Source organism: Myiozetetes cayanensis, unplaced genomic scaffold, assembly GCF_022539395.1.
Source record: "Myiozetetes cayanensis isolate MyiCay16 unplaced genomic scaffold, myiCay2020 scf15, whole genome shotgun sequence".
NCBI classification, from domain to species: domain Eukaryota; kingdom Metazoa; phylum Chordata; class Aves; order Passeriformes; family Tyrannidae; genus Myiozetetes; species Myiozetetes cayanensis.
This window is the reverse complement of record NW_026087159.1, coordinates 5,980,985-6,004,738: the sequence shown is the minus strand read 5'-3', so window position 1 is coordinate 6,004,738 and position 23,754 is coordinate 5,980,985. Positions and strand designations below refer to the sequence as shown.

The window sequence follows — 23,754 nt, the reverse complement described above, 5'->3', positions numbered from 1 at the left end:
GCTATTGCCAGTCCTTCAGCATTCCCTTCCTACATCCACCTCCATCAAACACAGACATCCCTGAAACTCCAAAAATCCAACCATCAGACCAATCATCTAACATGTGGTTGGACTAGGCAGTAGGTAACACTTTCAGCACCTTGCTGGAGTCTGCCTGGACCTTTTACTGTCAGAATTAAAAAGACTTCCACGAGCTACCCCTTCACTGGAAGCAACACAGGAATGCATCCATTTACTGCAAACACCCTTGTCCAGCTCTTCACTTTGCCTGGGCTGATCTGCATCATTTCCTCAGTGCCAGTCTCTTCCAAAGGGCTCATAACTGCTCCAGATATGGTGTTACTCATGCCAAAGCATCTCCCAAGGACATCTAGTGCACAACGCAGGAAACCTGCAGCCTGATTAAGGGGAGTAGAGTGCCACGTTAAAATTGTGGGTGCACTTTTAAACCTGCACCAGGGAAAGAGCTGGTATTTCAAGACCACTTGGGCTTTCAGACTGCATGGAAGAATTACTTAAGGAAAGAAAGTCACAAAGAGAGCAGTCCCCACCAGGCACATTAACCACCCACACTTGTCAAGGGTGGAAAAGGCATTGCAAAGATGCTTCCTTCCTTGCTACCTGCAAGGGCTGTCTGCCTTGTCCTCTTTCCACACCTTTCTTTCTCTGGCATCACAGCTGTGCTCCCTCTCCCCACAAAGTTTCTCGGTCTCCTTCCAGTAGCCCCAGCTGCCTTCCCCTCTTCTTTCCGCCTGCTCTGCGTCACTAGACATGAGAACCTGGACCAATTTCTCCACCTCTCAAGCAGCCACCCCTCGGGGGGTTGGCAACTGAGTGAAGGAGAGGTGTGGGAACCTCTGTGGGCCAGGGCCCATCATGCTATTATCCTTATTTTCCATATGTTTAGGGATGTTGGAGCAGAGCCCTACTCTGCCATCCAAACACCACTCAGGAAGGCCCAAAGCGCACGTCACCAGGTGACAGAACATGAGACAACAAGCAAAGTAAGAGCACAAGGAACAAGAAGACAACATGGCTAGAGGTGGAGCAATCAACCACCTCATTGCCATCACCTCCTTCAGGTATCTGAGCAGAGGTGGCCTGGACAGAACGTGCCCTAGATGCAAGAGCATCCAGAAGGACATGCAGGTTTCACACCACCTCAAGCCGTCTACTAAAACAGCCCTGGGTTTTTGTAGAGGGACACCACTGTGACCCAGGCAGGGAGTGCAGCAGCCAGTGGGTCCTGCAGCCTCTTCCCTGCCCAGATCAGCCCAGCCCAGTCAGAACGGCTGGGAGATTTCCTCTTGGCTCAGGCTCCTGCACACGTGGCGGCTTCCACTTGTCAGTGACGTCTGCTGGGAGACAAACATCTCGTCCTTGGCATCAGGTAGGAAACAGTGAGCTGAGAGCTGTGCCAGAAGGACTTTTTTTAACTCTTCTTTACCTTCTGCAACACAAACAAGAGGCAAATCCCTGCCCCAGCCACTTCCCTTTTCCCCTAAAAGCTCCCAGTGGAGAGGGACTTCTCAAATCATGTATTTTTGTGTATAGTGTTGTGTTGCACAGAGATTTCTGCCAGAACAGCAGCCCGAGTCACCCTGGCTGCATCCTGCCCTCACAGGCTTTCCAAGCTTTACTTTTGTATTTGCTTCACCCCAAGGCACTGGAAGCCCAAAAAGCAAGCAGTTCTGATGGATGTCCCCAGGTCTGCAGAGCTGTCACAGGGAACTGAACAGCCGCCTCATAAGCCACTTACCTCCCATCAGACAAGACAACCCCAGTGCGGGGTTAATTACTGAGCTATTGATTTCAGCAGAGACTTAAATCAGACAGGAGGAGGAGAACTCCATGGCAGACACCCCCAAACCTGTTAGCTAGGGAGGATCGAGCAGCTGGTCTCTAATTAATGGTTGATGGCTGGGCTGGCTCCTGGGCCAGGTCTTAGCTCTCTCTGCATTCAGAGCATGGATGCTGCTTACTAAAGCTCAAAAAATGTCACAGATACAGCTCTTCCTGTGTCAGTATTGGCACCTAGGATTAGATCTACCAACAGGATAAGGAACCAACTATCCAGGCTCAGGCACTGCTGATACACTAGGGTGCAACTCATCACTGATACTGAATGTACCCAACAGCAGCTGACCCTGCAAGGCTCAAGCCTCTGGAGCTGCAGGCAGGAGGTAAGAGGAGCCCTGCCCGGGATGGTTCTCCCACACACAGATGCACAGTCGCCAACTGAGCAGCTGAAGCAACTCAGTGTTTAAATTAGGTTCAAAGCTGGTGACTTTATACCCTCCCCCAGTGAGACTCAACACTCACAGAGGAAGCCCTGAGAAGCACCTATATGAGTCTCACCCTCAGCACTTAGATGCTTATGAAAAGGTCAGTAAACTCCTTCCTCACTCACAGGCAGGAGGCATTCAAGGGATCCTGCCAAAAATAAAAAGTAACTTCCTGCCCATCACAATATTTGTTGATGGCTCGAACACCCACCCTGTGCCAGCTGCCTCCCATCCCCCTGCTAACCGTGCTGCATAGGCAGCATCTCCTTACATGTGTCCCCAGAAAGGCCAACCAAGCACATTTCCTTCTCTTTAATATCCCTCCCTTGCAATACAGCCAGGCAAGGCCATAGGCAGCAAATCCTGCTGCAACCTAAACTTCCCTCTTTGCTCTCAGGTCGATGTGCTGCCATCTCTCATCACATGGGCTCCAACAGCACCAGCAATAAAATGCAACCCAGCCTCTGCAGCCAGTTACATGTCAAAGCTCAAATAAGTTTAATGAGCAACAGCATCAACTGGGAGTCCTCCTAAGCCATGAGGAGTATTTAGACCTTCCCCCAACACAGACAGGTCAATGTCTGACTGGGGCTGGGGTTTGCCAGCACAGAGACCTGCCTCATTACAGACATCTGCTTCATCACCAGGATAACAAAAGGAGCAAGATCACAAATTATTCATTATTTAAAATGAACAAAACCTCTTGCACTTTCTGACAGCAGCACAGTTTGCATGAGAGCTGCAGGGATCTGTGCCAGCCACTGCCTCCTGTGGCCACTGAGGTGGCGTAGAGCTTCAGGAGAAGTCCCAGTAGAAGCCAAACCAATGCTATAAAAAAGGGACCAACCTTTCCTAGAGGAGGATGAAACAGCATGAAGTGTGTCAGGGGAGGTTTAGGTTAGATATCAGAAAAAGATTCCTCACCCAGAGGGTGGCTGGGCACTGGAACAGGCTCCCCAGGGCAGTGGTCACAGCACCAAGGCTGACAGAGCTCAAGGAGCACTTGGACAATGCTCTCAGGCGCATGGTGTGATTCTTGGGATCATCCTGTGAAGGGCCAGCAGTTGGATTCCATAATCCTTCTGGGTCCCTTCCAACCCAGGATATCCTGCAATCCTGTTCTAGGATTGCTGAATGGGGTATAGGTCCGATGCACCTCCTACTTCAGACCAGGGAAACTCTGATGACACTTGTTGCAAGAACAAAGCTGCTGAGACCGTAAGATGAACTGCTTCAGCCAGCTAAATGCCCTCCTGCACACAGCAGTAAGACACCTTGCAATGCCATTCCCACCCAAGAGATGCCAAACCAACGAATGCTTTTGGTTCCTTCAACATACAACACACACAAAACCAGAGTAGTTTGAGCAGGCTAAGCAATCTTACACAACCTCAATCTAGAATCAAAAGTAGCATTATTGATAATGAGGCTTTTTCATGGGAACAAAAGCAACTGGATTTGTTTTTCAGCCAAGAAGACTATAGGTTATCTTCTGGACGATGAAGATTAGCTCTCTGAATCCCAATCCCCTCTCAGTGTGGACCACATTATAAAAACCTTGCTGTTAAGTCAACTTTTGGAGAAAAACATAAGGAAACTACCAATCAACCCACTAACACCAGAGAGCTGCATCCTTTATTACTGAGACCATCGGGGAGGACACCTACCTCAGACATCTACTGATTAAATTACAGCCTGAGTTACAGCACAGGTGACACTTGATACAATTAATGAGGCCCAGAATAACTGTAATTAACTGTTAATCTGGTATCACGGCTCCACTTACACTGGGGTTTGCTGCACAAGGACTCCTTTAGGTTTGTTTCCTTCACAACAGGATAAACCCCAGCACTGGTACAGGATATCTGGTGTTTATTTTAAGGCATCACTGTGCATCAGCTGCATGTTTTAGACACAAAAGCAAATAAATCCCCTTTAAAGGTGTTCATTTGTTTTCTTCCCCAGCTCATTTCCACAGCATTGTTTGGACGCTGGTCCCTGCAGGACACACCTGAGGCACCTGCCTCCCTGCGGGAGCTGAAGCCACAGGGACAAAGTTGAATCCCTTCTCATGCATAAGACCAGGGCAACCAGGGAATTTCAGGGAAGGAGAGTGATAAAAGGCTATTTATGTTACCCAAAGGTTATGGAAGCCAGACAATAAACTGGTGTGGAAACCAGCCAAAACTGCTACCCATTCAAGCTCAGCCCCAGCAGCTTCCTGGTCTTGCAGAGAAAAGCCAAGGAGACGGATGTTAGGCATTGGAATGAGTTGTCCAGGAAAGCCATGGAGTCACCATGCCTGGAAAGGTAGGTGGGATTAGCAAAAAGGAAGCACAGGTGAGATGTTCCTTTTCCATAGCAATAAAGGAGATATATGGCTTCACATAGGAATGCACCTTTCTCAGCCTTCCCATGTGTGTTCCTGAAATTCACTGCCGTGGAAAGGCCAAATGAAAATAGGAAGGACAAGAAAACACTGAATCTTCTCTCAAGAAATGACAGCTCTGGAGTCCCATTATTTACCCCCCCGAAAAAGGACTGTATGGCTGTAGACCAAAGGATTTGGGTGTGCTGAGGAAAAGCCTACAATAAATTATTGAACTGTTTGATGTGAGGACTTTTGATACTGCCAGATGTTTTGGCACCAACATCAGCAAAACCAACAGGTCAGTAACAGACAGGGTTTGTTGGGTTTCCACAGCTCACAGGAGATGCTCAGGCCCTCAGCACAGATTCACTGTCACTTGAGCAGTACCTGAAAAATGCCTATTTACTGTCCTTTCCTTACTGAAAATGTCACTGCACAGCGTGGATCTTAACTGTGCACCCCTCACACTCCTTCTGTGTAGGGCAAGATCATGGTTAAAACAGGCAACAAACTCCAGCAAACACAGCCCAGGATACACCTCTGTTTGAAAACAGGCATGCAAACACAGCAGGTCCAAACAATCTCTGGCTGTTAAAGAAAACTCATTTGGGTGACCTGTGGATACAGCAGTTGACCTACAACAACCCCGATAAAGCCCCGGGGTTTGCGACAGGTCCCAGGCAATATCTGGCGTGGGCAGGCGCCGGCTCTTCCTGAAGAGGGGAAGAAGGGGTTTGGGCTTGAAAAGCCACCCAACAGCTAGATACCTCCAAATTTAATTATGTTCTCATCACCAAGGGTCATACATCCCCTGATTTAACTGCCCTGGCAAAATCCTGTCCATACCTCTTGCACAGAGTAGGAGAGCATTTACCCAGCACGTTAACGGGAGCTGGGGCACAGCTAAAAGGATGATGGAATTAGTATTTAAATACCAGGCCTAGACTTGGTGGAGCTATAGATTACTTTGTGTAGTAAAGAAGAATTAACTGATCCATTCCAAAATGCATTTATCATTAAAATAAAAATCTTCTGTCATTTTATTTAATAGCCTTAGTAAGAAATAATTGAAATGTCTGGTTGCTTTTCAACAACATGTGGTTTTAATATTTTAATTGTTACAAACTGTTTAATGATGGTGAACAAAAGGCATGTCCAAGTAATTATTGTATTTATTAACATTTCTTTTGAGGACTTGATAGATTATATTGCACATACACAGCACTTCAGACATTGTAGTGTTAACTTATCAAATTTAAAGGTGGAAAAGGAGCCAAAAGTGACTTGCTTTGGTGCAATTTAAATATTGTGTTTTCAAGTGATTAGTGTTGTGTATCACATTATTCAACAATCTGGAAGTGTGCACATTTTTCTAATTATTATGCAGCTTCATCTGATCAGGGAATTAAAATACAGTGGGAATAATAAACCTCAGAGAGCCTAGCAGGCACAGGGAAATGCTGTTCCACCAAATCCGTCAAAGTCATGGATTTTTCTGAAGAGGAAATATATTCCTGAAAAGTCCCTACCTCCCCAGGCTCTCCCATAATAAACTTCATAGTTTTCCCTACTTTGAGCCACCCAGGTCAGGGTCTGGTGAGGTGAGTTCCCAGGACCTCATGTCTCCCCTGGGAGCATCCACGGCTGCCCCATGCCCCGAGAGCCCCCACTGCCCCACTCGGCAGCCTGTTTGCAGGTTTCCTGTATGCCCTGAGCAGGGTCTGGGTCCCTTTGCCTCCCCAAGCATCATTCCCCCGTGGCAGGGTGAGACCCTCCTCTCTGGTCCCCAGTGCTCCACCACACTCTGTATTTTAAGCAAAGGGGTTGCAAGGGACTATCAGGCACAAGGGCATCACACTGTTCCCAGGCCTATTTTGTTTACATTTGATTCAATCAAGTTGTGGCCTTTTGGCCTCTTTCCAAATTAACTTCTGGGTGACCTCCACCATGCCCTCTCCCAGCAGCCAGGCCGCCGGGAAACAGCCCATTAAACCTACAAACAAATATGGGACATATTGGTTGATCAAACCAGCTTCAAACATGGCTCTGGAAACGCCCAGGCTGTGCTTTTAATGCAAACTTCAAGTCTATTTTGTCTTCGGTCAGTCGCACCTCTGAGCCTCCTGGCTTTTTTTTTTGGTTTTCCCTTCCAGCTATAGCTCTGTGTTTTACTGCCTCATAAAATCTCTGAATTTTTGTTCCCATCCTCCTGTAAACCCTGAGAAGAGCAACGTGAGGGTCTCTCACATGGGGCTCACCACAGGGCCCAGGTCTTTACACCGAGCACATGAAGAAAGGCAGCAAGACCCTGCTTGGGGGAACAGCTGCATCATTCCAAGAAATCGTGTCTTCCCCTTATTTCCAAGGAAATAAATCAAAGGGAGTTTCTCAGGGTCTGTGAAAGCATATTGCCTGGATTCCCATCCCCAAAGGGTTTATTTTTTCAAGAGCTTATATGGTAGTTAGATTTCTGGCTAGAGAATATGCAATATGATAAAAACACAGTCCCTATATGGGGCAATAAATTACACATTGTTTGATGTGGAAACCAAAGAACTGTCAAACTCCAGTATATCTGAAAAATTCTAAATGAGCCCTTAACTCGAGTGTCTGGAAATGTACAGTATGTTTCCAGGCCATTCAATTTTGTAAAGACACATCTCCCCCACTTAAGTTTCCTTTTATGGATTTTAGTATTCATTTCTGGTGTGGTTGTTCCCTCCTTTTGTTAAAAAATTGTGCTCTTCCTCCTCGAGACAGTACTATGATACACACCAGGATTTAACTAAACATAAACAGGGATTGGAACTGGGCACAAGCTAAAGGAGGTAACTGCACTAAGGATGGGGTAAAGCATCTGCTGCAGTGGTGTCAGAGCCCCCAGGGCACTGGAGAGGGCACAAAAGCCACCTCAGGACAGACAGGGACAGGAGGGAAGACCAAGAGTATCATATCAGCCAATCTGGTCCTACAGATCCCTGCTTTATCCTCACACCAGCATCACTCAGGTCCACCCTCCAGAGCCTTTCATGGATGAGGATGATCAACAGGAGGTCACCAATGTGGCAGAGCTCCCAGGCTGTGGGGCATGGGACACCACAGCTCCCAACTCCATGTTTATCTCTTAAAACTTGAAGCTCTTACCCATCTGTCAGCCATCCAAATGTCTCCCAGTGGTGGGAGGAAAACTGCATGACCAGAGGAAATAGCTCACCTCGCACACAGCTTTCTGCCTAAGGACGGTTCCGAGTCACAAAAAAACTGAGCAAGACCTTGCACTGACACTGAACAACCTTTCAGTTTCAATATACTTTTACGTGTGGGATGAGTGAAAACCCTTCTAGCTAGAAACAGACCCCATCCACTCTGGGAAATAAAAGTTAGGAACCAATTCCAACTCATTTTCCTGAAGGTGACCCTTAGCCTCCCAGCTGAGATAACAATGCTAATATTTATGGATGGGCTGTTCATGCCTCTGGGCACACAACAAAAATAACTCAAATCAAAACTTGGTAGACATCTAACAGAACTGGGGAAAAAAAATCTACTTCCAATATGGCAATAATAAACCATCTCAACCACCAATACATGAAAAAATAGCATCAGCCACAATCACACATTTGGGTGAAACAAAAATGGTCTGATGTAATGAATAGGCATCACTGAGGGTGACTCATCTAGAAAGGGCTGACTTGAGACAGCACACTACTCAGGCACTGTGCTTTATTCATTTATTTATTTATTTCAGCTTGATAGAAGGTGCTCAAACCAAAAAAAAAATATCAATCTGGGAAACTTTCACTTTCCCTTCTCTCTGGGTTAGGTTTTCTACACTCCTTTCAGTTCCCACAGGTTTAATTCTAATGCACAAACCCCATTCTCCTTTCAAACTGCAAATGTTTGATGAGAATTTCTCATGTGTATGTGTGCACATTTACCTAGATTTGGGTTGAGGAGACATGAACTAAAGAACGAGCACGATTTCTATACACAACACATTCACCAAACTCAAGCAAGCTCGAAAATGTGGTGAACTGCTGAAAGCAGACATTTTCAACAGTGTGAGCAGCCTGGAATAAAGCAAAGCCAAGTCATCAGCAAATTACAGACATTTTAGCAAAAACCTACAAGTAAAATCTCTGGGACTCTACGAGAATTGCACCAACTAGCACGGTTTCTGAGTCTGCCCACACCCACAAAATCCAGGCTGCATCTCTTAACAATACACTGTGAGGAAGCCACAACATTGCACTAGATTCACAATTTACGGGTAGTCACATGGGGAATCTGGCTTACAGCTCTGAGCACTACAAAGACGCTCTTTTCCCCCAAAAAATCCTAGATATTGGAAAATCCTTAAAAGCCACTGTTGGCTTGAGCTGCTTGGATAAGGAGATTTTCACCCCACCCCAGCTCAGGAGTCCCCACTGCTTCACAAATCTGAAGCCAACACCTGAAAAACACAACTGTAATTCATCCAGAGCTGCGGCTCCTTCCACATTTCCTACTCTTTGGCATTCAAGATGCATTCCACATGTGAAAGAGAGCTCAAAACTTCCTTAGGTCAAGAAAATAAGTGTGATGGTGAGTTCTGGTATCCCAAATCCCAAATTTAAGTAACCTCTGCAGTTACTTTCACCATTTATAAGCTATTTATCATAGACTACAGGCCCTCCACAGGAACAGAATCATATCATAGAATTACAGAAAGGTTTGGGTTGGAAGCAACCCTATAGATAATCTAGTTCCAACCCTCTGCCGTGGGCAGGGATACTTTCCTTATACCATGTTGTTCAAAACCCTATACAACCTGGCTTTGAACTTCCAGGGATGAGGCATCCACAGCTTTCTGAGCAAGCTTCATAACTAATTTTCACAAATCACTTCCCATTTTCTCCTGATTTTATTCTCAATTCCTCCTCTTTCTCAAACACAACTTTACAAAGAGTGTTCAATATTTTTCAGACTCTTAATTTCCACCGTTCAAACCAAAAGAGTTTACCTGCCCCCCCATAATATGTTCCAACCTGATCCTACAAGCCAAGGAGGGGAAGCATTGAAAGAGATCACAACTAAAGGAGACCATATTCACCCCCTCACCACTATTTTTCTCTGAGCAGCAGCTGACAAGAGACACTGCTGCTGCAAACAGCTGAATAGGGCTCAGCAGTGTTTACCCAGGGTCTCCCACTCCACAGATCTCCACTCCTCAGCAGCCTGAGCTGTTCAGCAAAGACCTAACTTGACCCAGTCTGGCAGCCAGCATTTCACAACCACTTTATGTCAGCAGTTTCAAGTACACTAATAACCATGTTTTGTTCAGTGCGACTTTCTCACTGTGAACGGCAAAATATCATTATCACCTGCAGGTTGAAGCCTGCCCTCTATCCCATTTAATAGGGAGTTGATTATGCTATTCCCCCCCCTTCCCCTTTCAGTAATTATGGGCTGTTGGCAGATGGCACCGCTCGGCACGGGGAGCCGTGTGGGAAGGCAGAGCAGGCTGTAGGGCCGCTGTCCCCATCAGCTCCCGCGTGCTGGGGCGCTCCTGGGGACCCCAAATCCCTCGCTGCATCCCACTCCCAGACAGCACCTAATGAGGCGTGCCTGCATCACAGGGCACTGGGGTTAAACCGGGAACAGCTATGAAAACAGTCCCTGGCAGTGGCAGGAGCAGGAAAGCAGAGGTTTGCAGAAAAGTTGCTAAGACAGCAACTCCAAACAGAGCAGCCCTCACGGCCCACCCGGCCGGGAAGCAAAGCTGAGCTTAACCCCAGGAACCCAGCTGCTGCCCACACCATGCCAGAGAGACCCTGAACAAGGTCCCCCACTGGTAAGAGCTCTCTCAGGAGAGACTGGGCAGCTCAGCTGCATTAACTGTGTTTCCACCTGAACGTGTGTCCTGTAAAGTCCCAGTAAAGCAGCAAGTCCAAGGTACATCCCCTCTTTGAGTTACTGCAACGTCCCATACTCAGTGACAGAGACAGGGGAGAGCAATGTCCAGAGCTGGACCCCAGCCCACTGGCCCAAGGCAGTGCTGTGGAAGAGTTCTGTGGAAGGACAGCCACAAGCTGAACACTGTACAGAGGTGCCACCTAATTTCCTGGCAGCAGCAGGGCTTGTTCACAGACCTAATCTGGTATGGCATGATGGGTAGAGACAAGATACTGCTTGTCCCAGGAAGGATGCCAGGTCTGAGGCAGTGGGAAGGAAGCTTCCTCCCCAGCAGAAAGGATCTCATCCAGCCCTGCCATTTCCCCCTTCAACAGTAACTTGCCCCAGCAGCTGCTGGGAGTGGATGTCCAGGGAGATACAGCAAAGAAACAGGTGATCCCTTCTGCCAGCCATGACCAATACCAAAGGGGATTCCTCTGACCAGAGGGGACATCAGGCATGTGCCACACAAGCCCCTGCCAGCACCTTGTGCTCAGGGGGACCACGGCAGCTCCATCTTTCCTGGTCCTCCTCTGTGCAGGGGACAGATGCCCAGCAGAAGCACACTGCAGGGATGCATCCAGACATCGGCCAGGCACAGGCTGAGCCCTAGAAGGCTGCAATGCATGTACCCCAACAGCTCCCACTGACCCACAGAGAATCACACCAGCATGTATCCAACAGGACCTGCCACGTGTGCCCTGCAAGCCTGGTACTGTGCAGGGCCGAGGTGGCAGTGGCTCCGTACAGAGGGCTCTGCACAGAGCTGCTGAAGATGGAGACACCCTGGGCTGTCTGGCTGAGCCCAAAGAAAGTGTGGGGGAGGCCAAACTGATTTGGAAACCGCCCACTCTGGAGCCATCCCTGCTGGCACGTCTGCAACAAACCTGGTTGATGTGTTTCAGCTTGTCAATAATCTGGCTGATCACTGGCTCCAGACCTTTCATCTTCACCTCATGGTTGCCAGACTGAGCTTTTGCTCCGTTCCTTGTGATTTGGGGACTGTACCTGTAGGAGTGAGAACAGAGGAGACCGTGATGTGATGGGCTAATACAGAGGAGATCTTTAAAGTTCAGTAAAAACAAAAGAAATCCCAAGATAAGCATCATCCCTTTCCAAAAGAGAAAGCACAAGACAGTTAATAATGACAAAGAAAAGGCAGAAGATTCCTATAAAAATTTTTGCTCTGACTTTGCAAAGCAGCAAGATGATGTAGTTGTATCACTTGAGGACAGTGAACTCCTTTCCAGTCCATTAGTAACCAAGGAAGACGTTAAACAGTATACAACAGGGATAAATATTTTCACATGACTTGCACCCAAGAGTCCTAAAAAAGCTGGCTCAGAAATTCTGGCTTGCTCATGTTTGTTTAAAATAAATCTTGGCAGACCACAGAGACTCCAGTACAAGAGTGGTAGTGTTGTGCCCACAGCCAAAAAAAAAGTGAGTGGGATGACCCAGTTAACAGCAAGCTGATTAGCATAACATCAACCCCCTTGCAAAATAATGACTATCACTGATGTGTGATTTCAATAATAAAGAATTAAAGCACCAGAATATAATTAATGCTGTCAACATTGCTAATGGAAAATAGGTGTTGTCAAACAATCCTGATTTCAGTCTTTGATGAGATCCAGCCTTGGGGATCAAAGTAGCTGCTCAGACAGAACGTACCTTGACTTTGGCAAGGTGCTGGGCTCTGCACCGTGGGGTACCTTCATTTACACAGGTACCATTCAAGTCAGCAAAGCCCCCATAAAGCAGATTAAGCTGCCAGGGCAACTCTGCAGAGGAGGGCAGCCAACCCCGCACTCAGCTTTTTCACTGGCAATTAGGAAAGAAATACACATTCACTTGCTGCAAGATTTATGGAACAGCCAAGTTTATCAGAGGAATAAAAGTGAGGGGAAGAGGGACAGAGGGGCTGCTGCTCACTTGCCTGCAGAGGAACGCATGGTAACAGCTCATGATGCTCCAGACATGAGACAAGCACGTCCACACCAACCTCAAACTCGGCTTCAGGACCAGAGCAATCGGCTGCCAGCACTGCCTGCTGCAGCCACAGCAGTGGCACAGAGCACACAGGTGCCTTCTCAAGCTGTGGGTTGTTGGTACTCATCACAGCCCCAGTGACAGGCCACGGTACTCTTTGAGCACAAAACAAGTCCTCGTCTCCAAGAACTGTCAGCCAGAACAGGCGCTGCCAAACCCCGGCACAGCCTACGAAAGTGAGATCACCGAGATAACACCAGCACCAGTCTGCTTTACTGTACATCTGTTTTTCCAGTGTCGTGGGTAAGCAGGATGAATATTCCTTTCTGCACTCATCTCCTACATATCACGTCTTTTACCAGCTCCCACCCTAGCGGCTGCCTCCCTGTCTGTCAGCTCCCTGCTCCCCTGCCCAGCTAATCCTTCATCCCCACGCTGCCAGGCAAGCTTGGGCAATGACAGTCGGCCCATTTCACATAGGTTTTGGATTGAGAGTAGGACTTTAGCAGGCATTTGAAGAAGGGGAGAGAGACAGGAGAGATGGTGGGGCCAACTCAGGGAGGATGCTTTGCTAGTGTAGAAAGCAACAGGCACAGGGACATTTGGCCACAAGAGTTGTCAGGGTACACTGAGGGTTTCAAGGACACATGGGCTTGGTTTATGCTCTACTTAAACTCTAAATTAGGAATGAGATTGACTCAGACATGTTGGAATGCAAAGGCAACCTCAAATCTATACTGGTGCAGCAGGAATCTGCCCCTGACCTGAAATATTCACATCATGTAAAATACAAAAGTGAGCCTGACTTCCACTCTAAGGCAGGAGTTCTATGGTCAGGAGCTCTGCATCTCCAGCTGGGTCCCCAGTGCTGGGCATTCCCCATACATAGCTCTGCTGATGGCTGATGAGCCTGTGAGATGCTGCCCTGAAAGAGATGACAGATGAAAAAGAACAGGAGAAGGAGGTGTGTGTGCCTACAACAGAGGCACATGTTGTTTATTATGTGTTTATGCCCATGTTTATTCCTGTTTCCAGGCATAAACACTTTGTCCAGGTACAAGTGTCACTGCAAAGCAGAGACATCTACTTGGTTCTCCCCAAGCCCCACAAGCTTCTCAACATGGGAGCAGCTGCCTGCACATTCAGCCTACCATCCTGCACTTCAGCACCAGCACCATACTCAGAGCTCTGCTCTCTACACCTGTCCCTATGCTGGGGCCTCCTGGTAGGACTCAGTATTTTGCAAAATACTTCTTTTTTTTTTTTAATAGTTGCATTATCCTGTGAGGCACAAAACACAGCTTTACCTGAGACACAATAGTTCCCAGTTCAGAAAAGCCCTCACACGTCCAGTTAGAAGGCTTATTGTAGGTTGAGAGCTTAGGGACTGGGAGAAGTGGGGCCAGAGCAAGCCAGGCTGGGTGCCAGCCTGCAAAGCCCATGTCCAGGAAAGGGGCTGTGCTCCTGGCACAGCCTGGCCGCATGCTCCGAGCACCATCTCGTGGGAAGAGGCTGCTGCTGCTGCAAGCACGGACCTGCCTGGCTCTGCTAATACTTAGGCTGAACTTTTTGCAGGGGAACAAAGCACTGAGGAGCAGCAAACCATTAACCCTGCTGCTTGTTTTTCATACAGGCCCTTACTGCCACTGTGCCCACCTGACAAACACACCTGGAGACTGGATGTAAACATCCAGAAGATGCATGACTTTTTAGATGCCAAAGAAATTACTGCCTTTGGTGTCACCGTAAATTTAATTTAAAACATTAATGGAACTCAAAAGTGCATTGCTGAAGAGCCTCCTGTGGTTTCAGAAATTTAACAAGCAAACTCACACAGGTTTTAGCATGAGCAGGACCAAGCCCACTTGGTGCATACCTAAATTAATACAACATCTTTCCTAAACACTTTTATATAAAGAAACACAATAGCTTGGGTCTGAGTGAGTGAAATCCCTTCTGAAATCCATACAACGGTTGCCAGAGACAATCTCTGTAGCCTAAGCTCCTTTCTGTCGTACAGAAAGGAGGAACACATCACTACAATAGTACTATACTCTGTAACTTCATGTCCAAAAACTGAAATTGTTCTCCAAAAAGTTCTACTGGAGTTTGGTGAGGACCTCAGATCACTCTTCCCAGGGGATTAAGTCTACTAGAGAAGGAAGCAACCTCAAAGCATTTGCAGAAGGATCTGTCTCTAAAACAACTATGATGGAGAAACAAAGCGTCACCACCTGGTGCTTCCCACCTGGCCAGGTACAAGGGTATGTACTAGACCCAAAATGAACGATTTGCATCATTACACAATTATCATTTGAAGCAGCAAGGCAGTGGGCAGTGCAAGCTGCACATCCTTGAGCATGAATGACAAAAAAGGAGACACACAGAAACACGCTAAGTCCGAACAGCCAGAGACATAGTGCTGTGTGGCATGGATGTTTTGGGACACACTGCCTCTTCATGGCCAACCTGAGACCTCCTGGTGTGTTCAGGCATCAGCTCCCCTCGGTTGTGCCCCTCTCTGGGGTGGCCACACTCAGGCACGCAGGATGCAGCCAACCGAAGGGTTAAAAGCTTTGAAATGTAGCTTCAGCCAGCGACCTGCATTCCTGAAATGCCAGAAAAGCTGGAAAAGGCAGCTGGCACCCCTCCCTGCAGCCTGGGCCAAGCAGCCGGGCCTTAATATGGCAGAGAGATGCTTTTCAAGGCCCCAACAAGCTCGAGAATGGGGGTCCCAGTACAGGCCCCACGCTGGCTCCTCTGCACCCCCACCATTCCAAGCTGCTGCAGGGCTGGTGGGCTCGCAGGCAAAACAAAACCAAAGCAGCACCTTCCTCCCATGTTCTCCAGTCACAGTGCAGAAAAGGGAAAGTCTCAGAGCCATCTCAAGCTGCTTTCAACTTATGCCAATAAAACAGCCCTTCTGCAAGACACTTGTGCCACTCCATGATACCCATCACATACCTCTGCCATGGTCACTGATATCAACAGGGAACAGCAAATATGCACAGTGGATAAAGTCCACCCCACGGTCCCCGGGGGTCCCTGTGCCAAAGGGGTATCAGTGTTGCAACATGAGCATCGTTTGGCTTCCACTTCATAAGCAAAGCCCAAAATACTTTCCTCTTTGACGTGTCTCGACGTCAGTCAGCAGCATCTCCTTGCCTGGGCTCCCTGGGTATGGGCTCTTGCTGGGGGATCCGGTATTTTCCAAGAACAAATGTCACATTTTAAAATGTGCTGATAAGTGGCCCTCAGTAAAAACTACTTTCAAGACAACCATCTAATGAAAACACCAACAATCTGAAGTCTTCTGTGGGGATGGCATAACTACAGACCCCTCCTGCTCCTTCTCATCCACCAGCCATAAATGCCCAAGTATGCCGTCAAATTAAGGGATTTTCCCCTCCTTTTCTCCCCACCATCCACAAATGTCTCCTGTGAATGTTTGGTCTTTCCAGACCAAATGCAGCTCGTTCCAAGCTTTCATTTCAGAGCAAAGAAGGCAGGATGACAAATGCTATTTAAATATATGGCAATGAATTTAAAGCGTGTGTTCATCCTACTCTGCCATGCTAGGCTTTGAGATGAGTTACTGCAATGCCTGAAGTGTGATTTAGAGAAAGTAATCATGGAAGTCAAACATAAAGAATTACACCTTTTAGAAAAAGGAAAGTAAGTATGTCATTCAAATAACAATTAATTTACGCCTGCCTTCCAGTTGCAAATTATTTATTCAAACACAGCACCACGATTTAAACAGCGTGGTATCCCCTGCAGGCTCTTCCTCTACTATCCATGTTCACTGGATCATACTTGTTTGAGAGAGTGCATGGGGGACAAACACAACACAGACTGCTACAAGACAGGACTACAGTGCCAGAGAAGAGGTTTCCCTGCACCGGAGGTAATAGCAGAGCTCCGAGCCTGTGAGAGCAGCATTCCCAGCACCTGCAATTCCACAAGGCTGCTGCTCTGCATTTCAAGACATGACTTACTGTAGACCATGTGGACTGGTGACACCGAGTCCTCACCACACAGAAGGCAAGAAGATACGTAAAAGCGGAGAAAGCAAAGTAAAGCAAAGTTTCTCCCCTCCACACTCCTGACAGGAACCTACGTCTTATCTCCATCTCGTTTTCATGGGTCAGTAAAGGTGGCTGCAGTGGTGAAGCCAACATTTTACTCTCTGGCCCTGATAACTTTTGCTTTAGTGAGACAACCTTCGTGTCACATCAGCAGTGCAAGCAGTGGGGGCCAAAAGGCTTGAAAAGCTGTTTCCAACCCACTCATCCTGCCCTGCAGACATGGTGTAACTCCTAGATGTGCCCACAAGCCGCCAAGAAGAGGTGAAAACTTCTTCCCCTGATAGTTTCCTCTCTAAAGAGAGACTGTCCAGAGGTAACCTGGTCAATCATACCAGTCATCCCATCCCCAGCTGTCCTCTTCCATATGGGGTGAGTGTTCCCTTGACAATATGCAGGCATCTGTTACAGGGGGGTGCAAGTGGCAGGAGAGAGGTGGGGTGTATGGCTCTTGGGTGCCTTCCTGGCCTGAAACGTGCACTCATTTGCTTGTTTACAGTGATTCCTTGCAGTCCCTGCAGAGCTTGAGATGCCGCAGTCAATTTACACCACCAGCAGCTCCAAACAAGCTGCTTCAAAAGCAACCAGGAGGATCCAACACTCTCAGTGGGGAGTGTTCTCACCTAACTAAAAAGGAGCCATTTTCTGCTGCATTTCCAAATATCAACACCTCGAAGCCTGGTCCATGACAGCCCTCTCAGATCCTGCTGTATCAGTTCTCTGCTAAGGGAAGTGTCCTTCAGCTGACAGCTTGGTTATAAACACGAGGTATCAGGTAATCACCTGGTTCTAGGAGATGGGACTTCAGAAGGGACAGCAAAAACTATAATATTCATAGGAAAACAATGGGAGTTTGCAGACAATTTGAACTCTCCTTCCATTCTTATTTCAGTTAAAGTCAAGACAAAGAGATATGGAAAAATGGGCCAAACCTGAGATGAGGTAGCAGGCTTAAGAGAGGAAGATGCATGATCTTCATTTCTGAAATATTCTGGAAACAATTACGGCCACTCAATAACCCACAGAATTTGCCTACTATCCTTTCACTGTAGCTTACAGTTACTACAAAGCTGTGTTTTATGGGCTTGAAAAGTTATACAGCCCCCCTCTTTGGGGACTCCATTGTATCAGATATTTTGCAGTACTGCCAGAAATAACCAAACCCTTCATGAACTAAAGGGTTATTGCTGGCATGGAATTTCCTTTGTTCCAATTACAGAATCTCATTTTTCTGCCTTGCTTCCAATTGTGCTTTCATTGTTTATGATTTGTATGATTAAAACAAACCACGGTACATTGGCAACAGCAGGGAAATCTGAGACTCTAGCTTGAAGAAGAGATTTGGCAAGGTGCTAAAAATATATTAATTTTGAAGTGGTACAAAGAGAACAAGAGCTATGCTGGTGATTTAGATTAATGTACACGTTTGTCTTGAGAAATTTGGAAATGGCAATATCTAACAGTAATGCTTAATGTGCTTACAAGTTTTGCAGTGGGCAGATGTTGCTGTCATTCTATTCAGAACAGCTTGAAAGGAATATACTCGTGTAAGCAGATTATTAAACTCTGAGAATCTAGATTTTAATAGGCTTTTAGTACTAAATGCTGCAAAACCCTGATACTGTATATAAGGCTCAAATCACCTTTGAGATTCCAATGCCTAGCTCCCACAGGAACTGAGGTGAGTTTTATATCTTAGCACCTACTTGATTTAAGCTGAAGGCTTTAAATGAGCTAATTATTCAGTCAGGACTCCAGTGATAAGAATCACTCTCTGTTTTTTCTCTACATTGAATGGAGATAAGGGTAAGAGAGGCTGGACAACATCTCCCCACCTCACCCCACCAGCATGAGGTCTGGTGAGAGGAGGGGGCATGAAGACAAACAGAGGCAAGGAGGGGCATTACAGAAACCCTCGCTTAGGCAGCGTTAAGCTGTTGCACACCCACCCTGTCTACATGTCTGTCTCAGGGAATTGCCTGGAATTGAGCCTAGGAAAGCTGCAAAGAGGTGTACAGGGATGTAAAGAGACAGAGGAAGATCCAGCAGGTCTGGGCTCCAGCTACCACCAACACTCAAGCACTGTGACCCCTCAACAAGCTCTTAGCAAGTGGTAAAATGTGCCATGTGTGGCATTTGCTGTGACTCTTTCTGGCACCCCATAAAAGCACAATGTGTTTTTGCACACTTTGAAAAGTGTGAAAAGCAAGAATGTGTTGCCTTTTATTTTTTCTTCCCTCTTTGGCTTATGTTCTTCAACCACACAGCAACAGCACAGCAAAAGACAAAGGTATTTCTCTGCCTGACCAGAAAAATCAACCTCCCTTGTACAGTTCTTGCTGTTTGCAAGCAATTATTTCAAGGCACCATGTCCTAAATCCACAATAGGGATGGCAATCAAACTATTAACCCAAAGACAACACCTCAGGAAGGAGGATGAATTCTTGCCATTACACTGTGCAACATGGAGAAGTAAACGACCACATAGGATCACAGAGTAACACTCAGTAAAAGAAAATGAGGGATGAATCATATTAAAAAGCCTGGAATACACAAAGCAGGAGTGATCCATCAACAGAGCACATTGCATGGCAACGCCACCACAAGCCAAGGTGTAGAAAGCTCTCAGTCAAGTGGGTTCTCAGAGCTTCTCATCTCAGGGGGCTTGCAAGGGGCTGCACCAGGCAAGGAGTGCAACCAGTGCATCATAACCTTTCCCCATCAGTGGGAAATCTCAGAGCCAGGGGTGAAACAAGAACATAACTCTACAAGTAGAGTTGCACCTTGACTGCCGCAACAAGCAAAGCAGAGTCTGAACAGGACTGCACAGAAATGGTTTGCTGTGTCAGGAGGAAAGCAGGATGAAATACTCCAGCCAGCTGCTGCATTGCACTGAAGCCCCAGACAAACACTCCACCTTCAATCAGGGCAGTGGGAGTTAAGGGCAGAGGATGGTTCAAGGCTCAAATTGGGAAATGAGACCCAGTGGAAAGGCACTGAGCGTGTCCGGCCCGTGGGGAGGAGGGACATTCTCACTGTCTGCGGATAACAAAGCACTGGCATAAACAGGATAGAGTAAATACTGATTCAGAAAAACCACAAGAGGAGGAGCATGGGGTGCAGAAGGGGCTGTTTGCGTCAAATAACAGGATACACATTGTCGGTATTATTTAGTACTTGAGAGCATTGGCAAGGGGCTGTGAATTTGCTATTCCAGGCATGACTTAATATGTTATAGGAAAAAGGCTTTGAATAACTAGCAAATTCTGTTGTGACAGAGAGATCAGAAAACAGAGAAACCAGCAGGGCCCCTCTTTAACTTAATGAATGCTTGGATACTGCATTCAAGACGTAAGAGGTAAATAACCACAAACCCTACAGGAATGCCACCAAATCCTAGACATGTCTATGTAGATGCTCACACCAACACTGCAATGCCCCAGCAGTTTTACCCATCGTCTGCTCAGCACCAGACACTGAAACACATGGAAACACGTCATCCAGCCAAAACATCACTCTCCCCTGGTCTGCACCTGATGCTGCAAAACTTTCAGCAGCTTCAGCAGGTGCTTTCTAATCAATCCAGGAACGTCCTGCCCTGCTGTGTTGTCCCCCAACACACATCAGCTTGGCTGAAGCCGCCCATGAGGACCAGGGCTTGTGAATGTGAGGCTGCTCCTGTTTGTCCATAGAGGGAGGGCCTCATCCACTCAGTCTTCCAGGTCTGGTGGCCTGAAGCAGAGCCTGACTATATCACCTGTCCCTGCCCTCCCTTTAATCCTGACCCACTGGGTCAGCCCTCCATCCGTTCCCAGGAACTCCATGTGCTCTAGATGGTCACTCACATAGAGGGTGACATCTACCCTTGCCTGTCCTTTCTAAAGAGCCTGTATCCCTCCCTTCCAACACTCCAGTCATAGGAGCCATCCTACCACACCTCTGCCACCTTTCTTTCTGGGAACCACTACATGTGTGGGGCAACTACCAGGCCAGTACCCTGAAATTAATACTAGATATTCAAAACACACCAAACTTCTCGCAAAAAGTGGTAACATGGAGACTGATGACCAACAAAACACCAGTCCAGCAGGAGAATTGCTGCTGCCACGCCAGAAACACTCCAGCACTTAACACACATTCTCAGAGCTGTTGCATAAGAGCTCCCACACCATGAACAGCTGCTTGGCTCCCTCTTGGGGAAAAAACTGAAATAAAGGAACTGGCAGTTTGGGGTACTTGAGCATTGTTACCTTAAATGCTCCTGATTTTCAGGAATCCTCCCAGACTCTTGGAAACAGATGCTAGGCTGGGAAGTTCAAGCATGTGAAGCAGTCAGGTTTGACTCTGCATGAAGCAATGCAATTGGCTTTAGAGATAATTTTAACTACATGCTTGCTTCTGTTTGAAACATTCTGCAAATGGGTCCTGAAAGGGGAGCTCCCTGGACCATCACCTTAGCTCAGCTTCATTTAGCTGAGTTCTCCCTGGTAGTTTCACTGGCAGAAACACCACCAGGTATGAGACACTTTCTCAGCCCATGGAGCAGAGGGCCAACCCTGGGAAGCGTTACAGCTGCAGATGCTAAAAACACAAGGTGGGAACTTAACATTTGAGGGGAGATCTGGACTCAGCACCTTTCCATTGCTACCACTTCACCCAGCTGTGGCATCACCTGGACCTGGACCCGGGCCACTGGCCATGGCCCCAGTGAACTGTCATAAGAGAAGACCTCACCCTCAGTCTTCCTCTCCAGAGCTGCAGTGTTTATAGCTCTGCTTGAAAAGCTGTAATTAACAGCCAGTGAGACAATATTGAAATAATTTTTTTTTCCCCCCAACTGAACTTCTCAGTTAGGCACAGAAACGCGAGATTTTCCAGAAATAGGTACCATTAGAGGACACATTTTTCCTTAGGCACTGTAAGTTCATTTTATTAAGCGTGTGATCTTAGATGCTTGAGTCATTTTCTTTCAAACTAGAGTTTGATGCTATTTTGGTCTATTCAGTGTTTCAGGTCAGTATTGCAAGTACAGGCTAATTACCACCTGAGGTTACTGATCAAGAAGTCATAATTAGTATCTCAACATTTCACCACTTCTTGATTTTATTTCTGTTTCTTCCCTTATGCAAACTACTTAATAGCAAAGGATGCCTTGCAAAGGTAGGTGATTAGAGGAGATTTATGTATAATTATAAAAAACATTTCCAAGTTCTATTTCCACATTATTTAACATTCCCAAGGGGCATTTTTTGCAAGAAAAATTTCCATTTCTATTAACACTTCCTTCCCCATTATGCTATAAGTTCTGCATTTGCCTGTCTCCATTAATCTCACAGCTACCAGCAGAACATCCTCAGAACCAGTGAATGGGGCAGGGAAAAGTGGCCAGTGCATGAGCTGGACCTTGGTGTGAGTGGCTCGGTCCAGAGAGGACAGCCAGGGCTTTGTGGTGGGAAGATGGTCAGATGGCAGCAGTTGCACCAACACAGCTCAGTGGTCCTGACCTCCTTCAGCACAGAGATATGTCAAGGAGAAACTCAACAAGGTGGTCTTCCCTGTCCCTCCCTGGGTGGGGCAGGGGATGCCAAACACGCTGCCCTGCTACCACTGCACGGAGCCGGTTGGAGACATCCCCACCCCAGGCTGTGCATGGTGGCAATGCCTTCATTGCTGCCCCAGAGGAGCCATCCCTGGCACTGCGGTGCACCCTCCCACAGGAGCATGGCTGTGTCAAGCTGCTGCTGCTCTCCTGTCTCTGGCCCACAGCTGCCAACCCACCCTGACCTAAACCAGTCAGGGATGCAGGGTTTTCACTGAGCAGAAAACTCAGTGGAGAGCAGCACACAACCACTTCTCTCCATGCAGACTTTGCACATCCATCTGAGCTGCAGCACAGCTGGACACTTGCTCTGCTCGAGGTTCTTTAGAGAGTGAGTAGTGTCCTGGTCACAGACTGCTCAGGTACCTGGTGAGAAAGAGATAAGCAGTGATGGGGAGAGGGAGGGAAGGGAGATGTGACTCACCTCTCCACAACTTCTTGTCCATTCCAGCAAAGGGTGTCATTCTGAACCGCAGAGCTGTGGTTGCAGATGTACTCTGGCAAGCTGCTGTAAAAACTGCTGTGAGACTTCAGCTTCGCAATGAGTTCCCTGGAAGAAAGGGGGGGGAAACGATGCTCAGTTAAAAGAGGAAGAGAAGATGGGGTTGGTGCATTTTAACCAGCTAAAGTAATCACAAAAACACAACACGAAAGCAACTGAGTGCAAATAAAGCATTAAGCATCAGTTTTGCTCCTGACCTCAAGTAGCTCTTTGCATTGTCCCCTGATGTTAGTGAGTCAAAGGCTGAATCTGTGTTTTCTAGGGCAAAACCTGCTGGTGAAGGGGAGGGATGGTGGGGCAGCAGAACCTTGGCCCAACCGTGCTGCAGGCAAAAGCCAGACACAGTCTCTGCACTCTTATGGCACCTAAGGAGAGGTGTCAGGGGCTGAGGTCATGAATACATGGGGTACATCTGAGCAGCAAGTGCTCAGGCTGACAGCAGTCCTCTCCACTTTGCAGAAAGCAAGAGAGGCCCTTCAGGGACTTTGCCTGACATTGGCCATCCAACATCCCTGCAAAGGCAAGTAGCATTTCTGGTGGCAGACCAGAGCAGGTACTCTCAGCACAAACCTGTACACATGGGTAACACTGTGTCTCATGTTGTACCACCAGAAGTACACGACTTCAAGGTGTACCCTGGGTTGGACACAGGGCCACAGTGGGCATTCAAAGGGGCAGGTTACACTCACCAAAATGGCTCTGCCCTAGGAAGGCAGGAAGAGCCACAGGAGCAGCGCTTGTACCAGACAGAGGGGATGTGAATCAGGTTGCACCCTGACCTTGCACCCTCCTTTGCCAGCACCAAGGACCTTTGTCCCCAGCTGATCATCTTCAGCAGTGGTCCAGAGATGCCAGAACACAGGCTGACCCCAGGGACTCTGACAGCTGCCAGAAAGGGGACAGGGGCTGTGGGAGTGGTATGTGACATCCCTCCAGCTCAGGTCAATCCCCTTGGGGACACTCAGCAGTTGTCACCAGGAAACACC

The 23,754-nt window shown here is 47.5% G+C and overlaps 1 protein-coding gene across 3 annotated transcripts in view; it reads right to left on the bottom strand.

Annotated features, from left to right (window-relative positions):
* Positions 1-23,754, bottom strand: part of GPC3 (glypican 3) — a 145,206-nt gene that overhangs the window by 33,546 nt on the left and 87,906 nt on the right. For all 3 annotated transcript variants that reach the window (XM_050310780.1, XM_050310781.1, XM_050310783.1), the window contains exons 5-6: positions 22,691-22,816; positions 11,478-11,598 (exon numbers count right to left, since the gene is read on the bottom strand). In XM_050310780.1, coding sequence (XP_050166737.1) covers positions 11,478-11,598; positions 22,691-22,816 — 247 coding nt within the window. The remainder of the gene's footprint in view (positions 1-11,477; positions 11,599-22,690; positions 22,817-23,754) is intronic.